Below are 13947 nucleotides of genomic sequence, written 5' to 3'. Positions count from 1 at the left end.
AATGAAGCATCCTCGATGTCCGTGCCAGACCGATCGGGATAAGGCTGGGACTCCAGGCTCCAGGCTCCACGGTGAAGGGAGAGAGGAGGGCTGGAGACGCACTCTTGCCTCTTGAGGAATCTCGCTCAACCTGGTCAAAGGCTGCGCCTCGTCGCCAAACTGCCAATCGTCAAAACGTAAACAAGCCTCCTGGAATACGCCAAGTTATGCATGCCGGCAAGGCTGCTGGTGACCGGAGTTCGTTTTCTTTCGCGCCTTCTGAACAATGGTTGTCAAGTCCAAGAATGCCTCGAGTGAGGCTTGGAGACGTGGTGCTCTCAATCCTCATGCTTTTCGCGCCCTACTAATATATGATTGAAGAAGGAGAAGAGGCAAGCAGTCATTGAGAGTTTTGAATCATTTGCATTTCAATACACAGGATGACCGACTTCGACACACACGATCCTGTCGGGAGGGTTGGAAGAGTCGGGTCGGAACACAGCAGCGAAGATGACCCCTTCGGCGACCTCGACCTGGATGCGATCATCACGGAAGCCCCTGAAGAGCGATTTCGTTTAGGAGTCTGGTCTGTTATGGGACTTGTATTCAATCGAATGATTGGTACCGGCATCTTCCAGACTCCTTCGCGCGCAATGCAGGGCACCGGTAGCACAGGAGCAACGCTGATGTTTTGGTTTGCTGGGATTATATATGCTCTCTGCGGGGTGCACGTCTACATCGAATACGGACTGAATGTTCCTCGTCGCGCCTACGAAGGCGTTGAGCAGGGCGTACCGCGAAGCGGCGGTGACTTGAATTACGTGAGTAAAGCTTTGAAATCCGGCTGGCTTGGTTCTGACAAGTATAGTTGTCATATGTTTTCACGAAGCCCGCGTACAGAGCGAAGACGGTGTTGCTCTCCGCAACATTGTTCGGAGTCTCGTTCATCATCTTTGGCAATATGGCAGGAAATGCTATGTCCTTTGCAATCCGTATCATGCAGGCCGCAAACGTTCAGGACCCTTCCAATGGCGCGGTGAGGGGCATCGCTATCGCCGTCTCGATTTTTGCTTGCTTCATCCATACTTTCTCCCGGAGAGGCGGCATCTGGCTTAACAATCTTCTTGCAGTTGTCAAGATTTGCATGTTACTCCTCATCATCATTGCGGCTATCATCTACGGAGCAGGCGGATTTCCTGAGACAACGGGAATAAACCGACAGGACACGGTGAATCTGAATCTCGGAGCTTCAACCTCTTTCAAGAGCTCTTCATCGGAAGCCAGCGGTTACGCACAAGCATTCCTTTCAATCAGTGAGCTACTTCTATCCCCCCTGGGCCTGGAAAGTGTTAACAAGAGCCAGTCTACGCCTTTAATGGCTTTGAACAACCCAACTATGTTCTCGGAGAAATCGGGAGACCTCATCGCAAATATCCACTAGGGATGATCACCGCAGTATCCTTGGTCTGTGTATTGTACTTCGCAGTCAATATCTGCTACATGGTGGTCGTCCCAAAGGAATTGCAAGTTCAAGGCGAATCTGTGGCCCTCACCTTCTTCGAACTTACCTTTGGAGCGCTCACCGAAGATAATACCGGAGGCCGCGTATTCAATGCGTTCCTTGCAATTTCATCGCTAGGCAACATCATTGTCATGACGTACACTGCGGCTCGCGTCAAGCAAGAGATCGCGAAGGAAGGCATCATCCCTTGGGCCAAGTTCTTCGCTTCCAACTCTGACCTGTCTCTTGGTCGCATCCTTCGCTCGGCTCAGCGAGCCCCTTGGGCACCTAAGCCATTCCTCCGTTTGCTGAGGTCCCGATGGCTCCGACCAGAGGACCACAGCGAAAAGACGCCATTCGGTGCACTGACGCTTCATCTATTCACTTCGTTCATCTTGATCTTCGCCACTTGGGGCCTCACGCCTGAAAATTCGTACTCGCTACTCACAAGCTTGTTAGCGTATTTACTGAACGGCATTTTTGGCACGATGGTAGGCGTGGGGATCCTTATCCTGCGTTTCAAGAAGAAAGAACAGTGGCGGAAGAAGGCGTCCAAGATCAACCCTTTCTTGAGTGTGCTGACAGCGTTCATTTACACGATCGGCAACCTATTCCCCGTTATCGCGTCTTGGATCAAGCCATCTGCCCGGTTTTTCGGGCGGGCACATCTCACGCTCACCTGGTATCTCGTACCGACGATCTCCTGGGCCTGCCTGGGGTTCGGTGCGCTCTGGTGGTTCGGATTCCTGGGCTACGCCAAGCACCGCGAACGAAAGTCGAACACCGTGTTTACCGTCAAACGAGTACCGGAATTCGATCGCGACCCTCCCAGTACCGGACCACCGGTTCAGGTCCACGAAACAGTATATCTCAGCTGGGTCGGAAGAGAAACGCTGGAGGACGCTGCAAACGTGACAGGGACGGATTTCGACACGGTCAATGTGGGTGGAAGAAAAGAGGCACCGACGGATTTCGATGACTTTACTGTTTAACTTGTTTAACTCGTACCCACCATGTATTTCCTTCACTTCAATGCCCAATACCCATATTAATACTGAACAAATTTACCTGCGTAAACTGGAAGACACTATTACTGAAGCTGCTGGGCATTCATCAGTTACATACTGGTATTCTTGCTCTTCACTCTTCCTCCCGGCTTGCCGTCGGACAAACTGTGGACGAACTCGAGACCAAAATTGGGATTCTATGCCTTCAGCCTGCGGGAGGTCAAATGCACCGACTCGCTGCCGAGTTTGCGTCACTTCACGGTGTTACTATTATCCCCGGATACGGGCACTCTTTTTATCTCCCGTTGCAAGCATTCCGGGGTCCGCAGAGTCCGCACCCGGTGGGCGCTCCTCATCTGAATGATTAATGACCACAAAATCCGCATAAGACATGAACCTTACGGCCAGAACCTCCAACGACCAACTTCGTCGCTGCAACGATTGCGTCGTGGTTGGTGCCTAGTTGCTTGAATATTGCTATCATTCCTCCGGAACTTCAATATTCTTAGTGAGGACTGGCACGACTATGATACCAGACCTGCTGTTGTGCTTCAGTCAGGGGGAGTCGCAATTGGGTCGCACCCCACGCCCATTAGCATTAATTAGCATTAATTAACGAAGGGATAATAAGTATTATAATATCATGCATGTCTGCGTTGGTTCCATGTCCCTCTAAATCACACTGTCCTTCAGTTCAAGTTCACTTCAAATCTTTCCGACCCCTCGAATCTAATCATTTCTCAACGACGCGCCCAAAATGGTGTCGCTTTCGGTCGTCGAATCCTCTAACGCCCTCGTCAACACACTTCATCAAAATCCAGTCTTGGTTGTATTCGGTGGCACATCCGGAATTGGGCGTGCCACCCTCCTCGAATTCGCAGCTCGAACAACCGATCTCTCTCCCCGAATCCATCTCGTCGGCCGCTCTGCCTCTGCCGCCGATGAAATCCGTTCCGAAATATCCAAGTCAAACCCATCCGCGACACTCTCTTTCTATGCAGCGGACTGCGGTTTGATGCGCGAAGTCGATCGTGTGTGCAACGAGATCCTCGAAGCCGAAAAAGAGCATGGAATCAACGTTGCCTACCTAGCCGCCGGAACACTCGAGCTGGATCGGAAACCAAATGAGGAGGGTCTACCCGTCCATCTTGCACTGCAGCTCTTTGGCAGGGTGCGCGCGGCGAAAAAGCTTCTTCCCGCCCTTGGAAGCGCTGCCAAGCGGGGCGAGCTGGCGCGACTTGTTTTTATTGCTGCTGGGACGAAGGAGGGACCGATCGACGAGATGGACATGTCTCTGCTCCGGACCCCAATTTCGAAAATCCGAGGGCACCTCGCTTCGATGCTGACATTGGTGTTTGCAAAGCTCGCGAGGGAAGAGGAGGCGAAAGGGGTGAGCTTCGTTCATGTGTTCCCTGGAATGGTGAATACGAATATTCTGCGGAATAAAAGGAACCTGACGGAGGTGGCGATACACTATGTCGGGAGCGCTGCCATGAAGCTGGCTTCGTGGATGGGGAAGACGCTTTCGATCAAGGAGACCGGCGAGAGGCATGTCTGGCTAGGGACAAGTGCGAAGTTCCCTCCCAGCAATGCAGTTGGGTTTCAGGGCGTACAAGAGGATAAGAAGACCGAGCCTGCTACGGGGGTTGACGGGAAGGCCGGTAGTGGAGCGTACATGATCGATTGGGACGGCAGTGAAGCAAATGAGGGTACAAAGACGCTGATAGCGAACTATATCGTAGACGGAATGATGGACAAGGTCTGGGAGTACTTCACCGAGGAGTTCACACGCATAGGGCTATAGTCGAGGTCGGACCGAGCATGATTCCCACTCTCTCTCTTTTATGTTCTATTCTGGCATGGAGTTTTGTTGGAGCTGGGTTTGGTGTGCGGTTCAATTATGAAGCACTCTCAATTTTTATGATACCTATGGCAAATTCTTCTTAACTAATGATATATCAATACCATCGGTCAGTCCAAAGGGCAGACAGTGATGGTCTAGTCCCCTGAGTGTTTCTCCGAACTGCTATGCATTAGAAGCACTTTCAACAAGCCTGTGTAGAAGGATATAGAATCCAACCTCCGTTCCCGATTCTTATCCACGCCGAGGGGTCGAAACTTGGCTGCCGGGGGCATTGGTGTCGACATCGCTAATCAAGTTACTGTACCGTCAATTTTATCAATGAAGTCGCCAGATAGGCGATCGACGCAGATAAGGTCTTTCATCTCCATGTGGGTCATCGGTTTTAGCAATCTCTGTAGATGCAAACACAAGGCGAGCCAATCCCATGCATAGTTAGGAAGTGAATTAAATGCAGTAGTTATATATTTAAACCTGGCAATTTAAACTCTTAGTGGAAGTGATCATATTGGTTTAATGACTGATGCGGATCAAGTACAGCCAAAAAAAATACCAGTGCCATGGAACAGGCACCTGGGGCTTGCGAGATGGTTAACTTTCTTCACCCACCCAAAAAGGTGAGGTCAGTTTTTGCTTTTGATGCCAAGTGAATGTCGAGTGAGTTTCGACGGCCTGTTTTGAGGGACAGCTGACTGATACCTGGTTTCAAAAGGTACATCAAGTGTTATATGTAAGCGAATATCCGGTAACAACGTGTAAGGTCACAGGTTCGAACCATGCTTGCGCCAGTTCTGCAAAGAGACGTACTTTGGCTACATCTCCTTAACAGTAGTGCGGTCAACTTCATCAGCCCGCTCAGACGCTTCTCGACTGGCATTAATGCTCCCGGTAAGTAGCGACTTCACTCAGCTACTCTGATGTGTTAGGGCCACTGATAGAGTCCAAGCCCGATCCAGACTATCCGACGCTGTATTATGGACATCGTGGAACAGTAAAAAATATGCTCGCAAACGCAAACGTTGAGGCAAATGAAACTGATGCGAGGATGGAGAAGGGCAGAAGTCGACGAGAAATGCATTATAAGGGTTTGGTTAGGACCACAGACGAAAGATACAGTAAACGCAATGAGGACTTGATTAGGTAATGACTTGGAGTCTCAGATGGAAATGGCTGTTATACCCTGAGATACATGACAGCCATACTGAATGGCTACATGAGATTGTTATGTTCACGATAGTGGAGAGCTGCCTGAGTCCAATATTCTCCTGGGTTCCGAGCGTCCCAGGGACCAAATCAGAATAGACAGTACGCAAATGTTCTCCCAATGGAAGAAACAACATGAAATAGACAGGGCGTGGATAAGTTGCCAATGTGGTAGTTAGCTAATTAAGTACTTCCAGTTAATAGCTTGATCACGCGGCATGCTTACATGCCCACATGGTAATCCGGCAGCTCAATATCTGTCTCTCTCGTGTGTTTATTCAGATCATTTCTAAGTCTTGAGGCAATGCACAGAAAATGCGGACCGATAGAATTAGATATAAGTGTTAGTATCATTGGCGGGACGATTGTTGATGTTGAAGTTGTTAATGAAGTCGCAGTGATTAATAGCTAGTGAGGAAATGACTCGCGTGAACCTGGTAAAGCCGACATTCGCGACTCATGACTTCAGGAGTCCGCTGAACAAAGAATTGAGGAACTTCCTGCGGCCATTAAAGGTGAAGAAAGGACATGATATTATGATATATCCTCATTATTTCTCTAGGATGCGCCAGGTCTATCTCATTTCAGATCTCCCATGAGAAAGTCGGCTGGATGTCTTATGAAAGTGCCCCCTCGTTTTCACAGCGGCATCGTGGTTCCCAAAGCTGTTTTGACGAGCTTGACCCTACTGCCCTGCTCTGACTTGGGAGCGATTTTATGATGGAAAACCCAAGGGACTAGAGTTCTAATTAATATTCGAAAGAGCTTGTTGTATGACGAAGGAAGAATTGATTTTGAAATTATTATCTTCGCTGCCCAGCGATGTGGGGGGTACTACTGTTGATAGGCTGATAGCCCAACTGCCCATAACGCTAACACATTTCTGGGTGACGGCTACGGCTCGACAAGACATCCGATCTATCGGCCAGGGATTTCAAACTTCCTCCACCACGGATCCCATGCCATCCTGAAGTCGAAAACAACGGCGTAACGCTATTTATACTAGACAGGTAGAACATCGACACAGGCATCCTCTCGGGGGTCGTCCCTCCCGATTCCGTGGACAGGCTAACACCAGCAATATGAGCCTCATCGGCGCGAAACCCCGCCAAATATACACTATCAACGTCCAAATCGAAAGATTTATGCCCTAGGCAGATGGCGAAATACTCCACCACATGCGCTCACATGCCTGCCTCGGTGGGGGTCTGTGAGTATAAGAAATCTGGGGATGCGGGGTGGGAACTGGGGGATCCAGTCTGATACTACGGTCCTGTCGCCCTGACTGATTTTTTGGCTTAGTTCTGACTATCACTATCGTTCTCTCCGTCGATATTCGAAGAGCTGGACTGGAAGAGAATGGCTACCGAGACGATAACCACCGAGAAACCCGTGGCGGTGACCACTGAGAAACCCGAGACGACCACCACTGAGCAAACCGAGACGACCACCGCTGAGAAAACCGAGACGATTCCCACTGAGCAAACCGAGACGACTCCTACTGAGAAAACAGAGTCGACGCCCTCTGAGAAGCCTTCCACCCCTGGGGACTCAGAGAAAGGCTACCCGGGCATGCAGCCCATTGTGCTGTACGATCCAGTGAAAGAGCCCCATGTGCTCAAGGAGTTCGTCGGAGAGCCCTGCTTCTTCGCCGGAGGACAATACGCCATTCTCCTTCAGTTCGCCCACCCCGGCCTCGCCAGAGGCTCGCTCGAGCATAGCGAGTTCGCCGACCGCATCCTCAACCGTCTCAAGACGACTACCCGATTCCTCACTGCCTGCGTCTTCGGCACCCCGGAAGAACGGAAGGCGGTCTTCGGCATTATTCATCGGGCTCATTCCGTCGTCAAAGGAGACGGATACTATGCCGACGACCCGGAGCTGCACAAGTGGACAGCGGCGACACTGTTCATGTCGCTCCTGGTCGTGCACGAAGCGGTCTGGGGAAAGGATAAGATCCCGCAGTGGAAGGTGGAGGCACTGTTCCGGGAGACTTCCGTCTACGCGACCTCGCTCCGAATGCCCACCGAGATGTGGCCCAAGACGCTGGATGACTTCTGGGTATACTGGAACCACAACATCGAAACCCTCGAAGTCACGCACTGGGCAAAGACGCTGATGAAAGCTCTCATGTGGCCGAAGGTCCCGTTTCCAATGTCTGCTGCCTCCCCCCTCCTCAGGCTGTGGACGACCGCCTTCCTACCCGAGCGGATGCGGAATGAGTATGAGTTGCCGTGGACTAAGAAGCAACAGCGCCTATATAAATATAGCATGGGATACTTCCGGATCACCTATCGTATGATCCCGCCACCAATCAGGGGCTCGGTTGCCACGTTCACACAATGGGAAATGAGGAAGGCAGTCAAGCGGATTCAGAAGACCGGAAGCTGGAAGAAGTCAGCACAATGAGGGGCGAACTTGAACTGATGGAAAGGTCTTGGGAGTGTGAATTATTATCGGCGCAGTGTAGGTTGTGTTCCGGGTTAGCTAGTATAGTACAGTTGCAGCAGTGTTGGCAACTGCAAATCGATATCCAATTATGGCCAGAAACGCCAGACTCCTAACGAACTGTAAATAATGCAATTCTAAAGAATTCGTGGCTTCGGTACTTTATTTTCCTTTCCTGGAAATGTCTGCTTATACAACAGTGCAAACTCATCCACCACCAAATAACGACCCGCTGAATTCTATATTATACAACGCAACGGCTCAATTAGCTCATGTCCACAACCATACCACAAGCGACACACTGGGGTTCAACGTCGTTCGCACGGTGGTCGTTCTAGGTTCTATCCAGAAGCCTGAATTCCCAACCTGTGTGATCATATCGTTCTTTAGAGGACATTGCTAAACTGTAAGACTCCTCGCCGCCCCCCTTTGAACCAACACCATTCTCCTCCGTTCCGCAAGTCCTTGCAAGAATGAAGCGGCCGCCGGCCGCCTGCTTATGCCTGTGGAAGGACCTTGGTAGGCGTTGTATTCTTCCCTCGCCGCATACAGGAAGCGGAATGTTGCCAGAGGCGTTTGGGTTGAGACAATCCCGTCTAGAATGTCCATGTCGGCGGCGGAGGGGTCATCTAGAGTGTTTGATTGCTCTGACGTGGTCGACGGCGTCGATATGGCAGCAGCTGACGGAGTAGCAGCGGTGGAAGATGACGCGCCTAGGATTTCTCCTCGTTCTTCCGCATCGTGGTCCTGCGCCGTGTTTCCTTGAGTGGAAACCTGGGTCGCTGCGCCAGTAGACACTGTTCCTTTGCGCTCCATCGTCACTCTCCTCACTTCTCCATTCACGGACAGCATAATTACTTGAAGCCCCATGATCGCAAAGTCTAACATCAACAAACTCAGTTTGCTTATCGGACCCTCCTGCCCGATGAAGTCAATGAGGAGGCCGCCATGAAGATAGCCGCGCGCAGCTTCGCTCGCGGATGGGCGGGCGCAGTAGAGATGAAGCACCATGCAGAGGATATTCGTGATAAAGATCGCGGAGATAGTCGGGGAGGATTGGTGGGGGGTTACGAATGGGTTCGCGGGTGTCGAGGCTGAGGAAGGGGTGCTCCCGCCTGGGGTTACGGACGAGGTGGTTCTTGTGAGGGATGTCGCGGCGGGGAGGTTTTCGGAGAGGAAGGGCGGTTTCGGGGATAGGTAGAGGAGCTGAGCGAGTGCACGGAAGAACAGGGCGAAGAAGGAGTTGCTGTACGTGATGTTAGCATAATGTCCGACTCAATACGTTCTTTCGGTGCGATACGCAGGCCAGTGGCCTGTTGGTGCGATAGTCCTGACGGTCAAGAAACAATAGCGGAAACCTACTTACTCCATGCAATAAACCACAGCCAATTCTGAGTATATCAACAGGTCATACGACCGTACTAGATGCTCCAGTTGTTCTAACCTCTTCGCCTCCGCCTTGGCCCTCGCCCGTGCAGCGCCATGGCTCTGATTGTTACCGGCGACGATAGACCGGCTTGGTGCCGCCGGTGAGGATGCGTGGGGACCGTCTCTCGGGATCGCATGCGAAGGGGGTGCGGTGCGCTCATTGCTCATCACTCTGGCTCGCGTCGGGGGGGATCTATCTCGATATAAGGGGCGGGTGCATCGCGGGATGTGAGCGCGATAGGGATAAACGGCGGGATAAGATGGGGTCTGTACTGTTTCGTGTTGGGTATCACGAACTTTCGATTATTGGATGTTCGTGTTGACTACTGAGCGAACCGTGTGTGCTGTAGCTTATATATCAATATATCACCCGCATGCGGAGGTGGAGGAGATCCTGTCGGATGATATGTGAAATCGGAATCGCGTGGAGTCAGTAAATTGCCTTGTTGCCTTAACTCCATGCATGGAGGCATCCTCCATTTCGATTACATAGTACGTTGCGTGGTTGGTAGATATCAATCCGTTCATTTCATCTTCATTCCTCGTACAGGGTCACGGTATTCGGATTCTCACATAATCATACTCTAAACCAAGAGGATCACTTTGTATTACTAAATTGATAAGGTACACCTGGAATCACTAGCCGTATCTGCCTCCATAATACATTGAGTCGAGGGTTGCAGTATCCATCGGTACACATGCATATCACCTGGGAGGTTCTGCCTGTGTATCGCTGACAGCTTCACCCTCTACTCTGGGGGATATCCTTTGTGTGAATATTACCCCCGTTCGCTTGGAAATATCATATCCACCCTCGACATCTAACATAGCGCCTCATCAGCGTTCCCACTGCGCTTCCCATAAATACCAATCTGTACATCGCCGCAACACTATCTGTCTCGTCCAGATTGCCACAAGCGGATAAGCAGAATCCATCCAGACCCAATAGCCAACCCCCAACAATGAGGTATAGGTATAGTATGAAAATCCGATCGCGAGATCTAAAACAAAGTCTAGTAATAATTCCACCAGTGGGGAACGTATGAAAAGCGCCGTGTCCACTTCGGACGAAAACTCCCCAGATGCAACGGCGAATCTGTGCCCCCAAAATCGCTCCTTCAGTACTGTCCACAAGGAGGATGGTTGCAGGATGGAATGCCAGGAATCGCAAAATGCCGCCAGAACGCTAAGGAAAACGAACGAAAAACGAAAGTGCCGGAGAATTATGGCATCTTGCAGTAATGAAAGGATACGCTCGATGGAGGGACTTGTCCTGCGGAATGCGGGAACGGGTATATATCGCGGAAACTTCAAGACGCACAGCAGCGGTGTGTATCGAGTGTTCAGAAAGCAACGGCCGCGCAAAATGTCGCCAGAATCAGATTGTACAGAGAGGAAAATTTCGGAGTAAGCAGGGGGAGATACGTTCCGGCGGGAGCTACCGCGCTTCTTTGCCATACGAGGGGTACCCCCCATCAGCGGATCGGTCCGTTCGTCCACCGGAATTAGGATTGGGCTGCCTCGGTTGGGATGCCGATGTATCATGCGCCTGCGCATGGCGTGCGAATGCAGGTGGAGGTGCTCCGTACCGTGGCACCGACTGGGACAAGTGGTTCGGATACCGGTCCTGATAAGCAGGCAATTGGGGAGCGAATGAGGGGTGCTGCGACGGCTCGTGGCTTACAGGATGCGAATGCGGCGAGGGATGCTGGAGTGGGTGAGATGCTGAGTATAACGGTTGCTTGTCATCGCTGGGATAGATCTCAATGGTTCCTTGCGGAGCGTCGTATCCCTCTGTTCTCCTTCGGGTGTTCCTCTCTTCGCCTTTCCTTGCTGCATCGGCATCTCTTCGTCGTTCTCTTTCTCTTTCCCTGGCCGAAACCTCATACGGAGGCGGACTAGTAGATCCGTCATCCGTTCGGTCTTCCCCGGTGGGGGTTGCGGAAACTTCTCTCCGGTTTCTGCAAGGAGACTCGGGTCGGGGAAAGAATTCCCTTGCACCTCCAGGAACTCGGCACACCGCCTCTACTAAGAAATCCCTTTCCGAGCGGTAAAATTCAGCATCCTCCAGCGCATCTCGCAGTCGTTGCTCGAGCCTCGAGATCGTTGTGCTAGCCTCCCTCTCTTTCTCCTTGCGACGTGCGCGGAATCGAGCAGAGGCTCCCGCGTTCCGGCGGCGTTTTTCATCCGCGACTCGGGAGGCCGCCTGCACGTCGACTGGAACTTGAACGGGTCCCTTGGCGGTGGATATGGTGAACACTTGGATCGATTGGGACGCGGCCGCGACTGGGATGGAATTGTGACGGTAGGTTGGAGTGCCAGGATAGGAACGTGAAGGATGCGCTGATGAGGATTGATCGAGTCCTTGATGAGGAATAGCACTCAGGGGGCCAGCGGGAGTGGGGCCCAACTGGAAGGATCCGGGTGGGGTCGGGTTGTTGGAATGCGCACCATATGGCGTTGCTGGAGAAGTCTGTCCTTGGCTGTAGGAAGAGTAGTTGGTGCTAGCGCCTGGGCTGGCGGCCGCGGAAGAAGGAATGATGCCGAGACTGGGACGACGACTATGAGCCAGAGGTGGAGTCGGTGCCTTCGGTAGTGGAAAGTGGGATTGGCGGTATCCAGATATAGAAGCGAGAAGTGGTTGAGACGGGACGGGCTCCGGAAAGCTTCGTCCGCTACCTGCGGTAATAAACGGAGTCTGATGTGCGTCGATGGACCCTGTAGGTTGGCCCAACGGGCCACGGCGAACGGTCGGAGATCGTGGCGTCAAAATCTTTCTCCCGTCCCCATTTGCTCTGGATTCAAATTTAACCGGCGATATATCGCTCATGGCGCTTTCCTCGCTAGGCATGCGGCTCAGAGGCCTGGGGAGTAAATATGGTGTTGTCTCGGTTGAGGACGCTTCCATCTGCGCAGCACTCCGTCGCCTCCCATGTTGTCCCGTCTGGTCTTCGCTAGACGGATTCAACATCGAATGTACCCCAATCGACCGGCTCCCAGAGCTCCTCTGTCCATCCGACATTGCTGGGCTTACTCCACGGTCGATTGGCGCCAGGAAGATTGGCTCGACGCTCCGCTCCACACTCACTGGGCGTGAGGAAGCTGCTGATGCCATTCCGCTAATGGACGGGGCCTGACTTTGTGAGAGTGATCCGTCGAACTTTGGAATGCGTGGCAAATCATATCCAGACGAGGTACCAGGAGTGGCGCCAGAACCCGTGGCATCCCGATGCGACATATGGCGGGGAATATTACCCTCGCCTTCGAGGCGGGTGGGGAACCATGGAACGGAAGATGAGGCGGTAGGGTTTGTTGATGAAGACCCGTTTGGAGCCGTTTCGACGGATTCGACGATGCCTGTCGCGGGGTCGAAGGTGGTTCGGAAGCTTGGGGAACGAGGCCGAAGCAGCTCTGAACGCGAGAGCGGGAACGGATTGGGTGTATGAGCGAGGGCGGACGAAAGAGCTGGCAGCGGGATCGCCACGATGACTGTTTATGGAGAGGCTGGTGTCACCGTCCTGGTCAGGACGATCAACCGTGCCTCGAAGTGGTGGATTGGCGGAAGGCCGATATATAAGATTCTCGGAGAGGTGCAGTGCCAGGAAGCAGGCCGATCACGGCATGCAGACACCCGCCCGCACAAAGCGCAAGCGGCCGGCAAGATCGAGTCCGCCGGGATCGATTGAGGTTCGAATGGGAAGAGGATGAACAGGTCGTCTGTTAAGAAGCAGAGCTGGTTGCGGTCGAGGGTACTGGATGTACCATGTACAGAGGATGGATAACAGGAAAGAGAGGTCAAAGTGGGTATCTGGCACAGGAGCATGGGGAAGGGTGAGTAATATGTATACAGCTAAGTTTGGCTGTAAGCCTGTGACGGTGACATGGGAGAATGTGCACTGGTGTCCGGTGGGCTGGGCAGAATGAGGGGGTCCGCCTTGGTTGATGCCATAATGTCGGTGTGGAGAAAGGTCAGGGAGGGCCAGGCCGTTCGCGGCTTCGTGGAGAGAAAAGGAGGCGTTGGCGCGTTGCGGACTTGCAGTGCTTGGTATGAACCTCTGAGGGGGTACACCACTCCATGTCCTCCGTCAGGACCGTACTAAGGTCAGTTAGTACGCCCAGTTACCGGGACTCCGCAGGCACTGTGCAACTGCGCTACTGCGCGTTATCTGCTTGGTTGCTTGCTTGTTTCTTGTCTTGATCTGTAATCTGTTGGTGTCTTACTGGGGCGTAGGAAGCCCGACAAGGACTGTGGATTTGTGGAGAACTGGAGATGCATTGAACCATCCTTGTGGGCGATTATGCTCGGCCAAAGTACTTGATTCATATCGTGTCCCCGAAAGGGAGGAACACATTTGCGAAAGTACTCCATCGGCCGTAAAGACAAAATGTAGAACTGATCACAGAAGTTGACCCAGGCAAGAGGGGTTGGTTGGTGATTGGTGACAAGACACGAGGTCACGCCACTCCGTATGAATCAGATTAAACTTAGATCAAAGCCCAGGACCATGGTCCTAATGCCG

The 13947-nt window shown here is 52.3% G+C and overlaps 6 protein-coding genes across 6 annotated transcripts; 3 read left to right on the top strand and 3 right to left on the bottom strand.

The window, feature by feature from the left end:
• Nucleotides 1–419: 419 nt before the first annotated feature.
• Nucleotides 420–2472, top strand: P152DRAFT_388204 (amino acid transporter; the record flags this gene model as incomplete). The annotated part of the gene is made up of 3 exons (XM_033675917.1): nucleotides 420–800; nucleotides 848–1292; nucleotides 1343–2472. 3 exons carry the CDS (start codon nucleotides 420–422, stop codon nucleotides 2470–2472), a joined length of 1956 nt encoding a protein of 651 aa, XP_033538643.1.
• Nucleotides 2473–3174: 702 nt separating this feature from the next.
• P152DRAFT_453624 (uncharacterized protein) lies at nucleotides 3175–4492 on the top strand. The gene has a single exon (XM_033678413.1). The coding sequence runs from the start codon at nucleotides 3245–3247 to the stop codon at nucleotides 4289–4291; it is 1047 nt and encodes a 348-aa protein (XP_033538642.1). The 5' UTR covers nucleotides 3175–3244; the 3' UTR covers nucleotides 4292–4492.
• A 1983-nt stretch (nucleotides 4493–6475) lies between these two features.
• P152DRAFT_453623 (uncharacterized protein) lies at nucleotides 6476–8145 on the top strand. The gene has a single exon (XM_033678412.1). The coding sequence runs from the start codon at nucleotides 6911–6913 to the stop codon at nucleotides 7958–7960; it is 1050 nt and encodes a 349-aa protein (XP_033538641.1). The 5' UTR covers nucleotides 6476–6910; the 3' UTR covers nucleotides 7961–8145.
• A 253-nt stretch (nucleotides 8146–8398) lies between these two features.
• Nucleotides 8399–9595, bottom strand: P152DRAFT_469506 (DUF1746-domain-containing protein; the record flags this gene model as incomplete). The annotated part of the gene is made up of 2 exons (XM_033680905.1): nucleotides 8399–9245; nucleotides 9366–9595. The coding sequence occupies 2 exons, from the start codon at nucleotides 9593–9595 to the stop codon at nucleotides 8399–8401; spliced, it is 1077 nt and encodes a 358-aa protein (XP_033538640.1).
• A 1270-nt stretch (nucleotides 9596–10865) lies between these two features.
• Nucleotides 10866–12449, bottom strand: P152DRAFT_469505 (uncharacterized protein; the record flags this gene model as incomplete). Its single annotated transcript, XM_033680904.1, has 1 exon — nucleotides 10866–12449. The coding sequence occupies one exon, from the start codon at nucleotides 12447–12449 to the stop codon at nucleotides 10866–10868; it is 1584 nt and encodes a 527-aa protein (XP_033538639.1).
• Nucleotides 12450–12793: 344 nt separating this feature from the next.
• On the bottom strand, nucleotides 12794–13420 carry P152DRAFT_5954 (uncharacterized protein). The gene has a single exon (XM_033683096.1). It carries the CDS (start codon nucleotides 13248–13250, stop codon nucleotides 12921–12923), a length of 330 nt encoding a protein of 109 aa, XP_033538638.1. The 5' UTR covers nucleotides 13251–13420; the 3' UTR covers nucleotides 12794–12920.
• Between the last annotated feature and the right edge of the window lie 527 nt (nucleotides 13421–13947).

The sequence above is a fragment of the Eremomyces bilateralis genome (genome assembly GCF_010015585.1).
Source record: "Eremomyces bilateralis CBS 781.70 unplaced genomic scaffold P152scaffold_1, whole genome shotgun sequence".
Taxonomy (NCBI): domain Eukaryota; kingdom Fungi; phylum Ascomycota; class Dothideomycetes; order Eremomycetales; family Eremomycetaceae; genus Eremomyces; species Eremomyces bilateralis.
The sequence above is the reverse complement of the archived record's forward strand: the minus strand, read 5'-3'. Positions and strand labels throughout refer to the sequence as shown.

Bases quoted from the DNA above. Each gene is read 5' to 3' on its own strand.
- P152DRAFT_453623 (XM_033678412.1), top strand. From the start codon at position 6,911: ATGGCTACCGAGACGATAACCACCGAGAAACCCGTGGCGGTGACCACT.
- P152DRAFT_453624 (XM_033678413.1), top strand. From the start codon at position 3,245: ATGGTGTCGCTTTCGGTCGTCGAATCCTCTAACGCCCTCGTCAACACA.
- P152DRAFT_5954 (XM_033683096.1), bottom strand. From the start codon at position 13,250: ATGCTCCTGTGCCAGATACCCACTTTGACCTCTCTTTCCTGTTATCCA.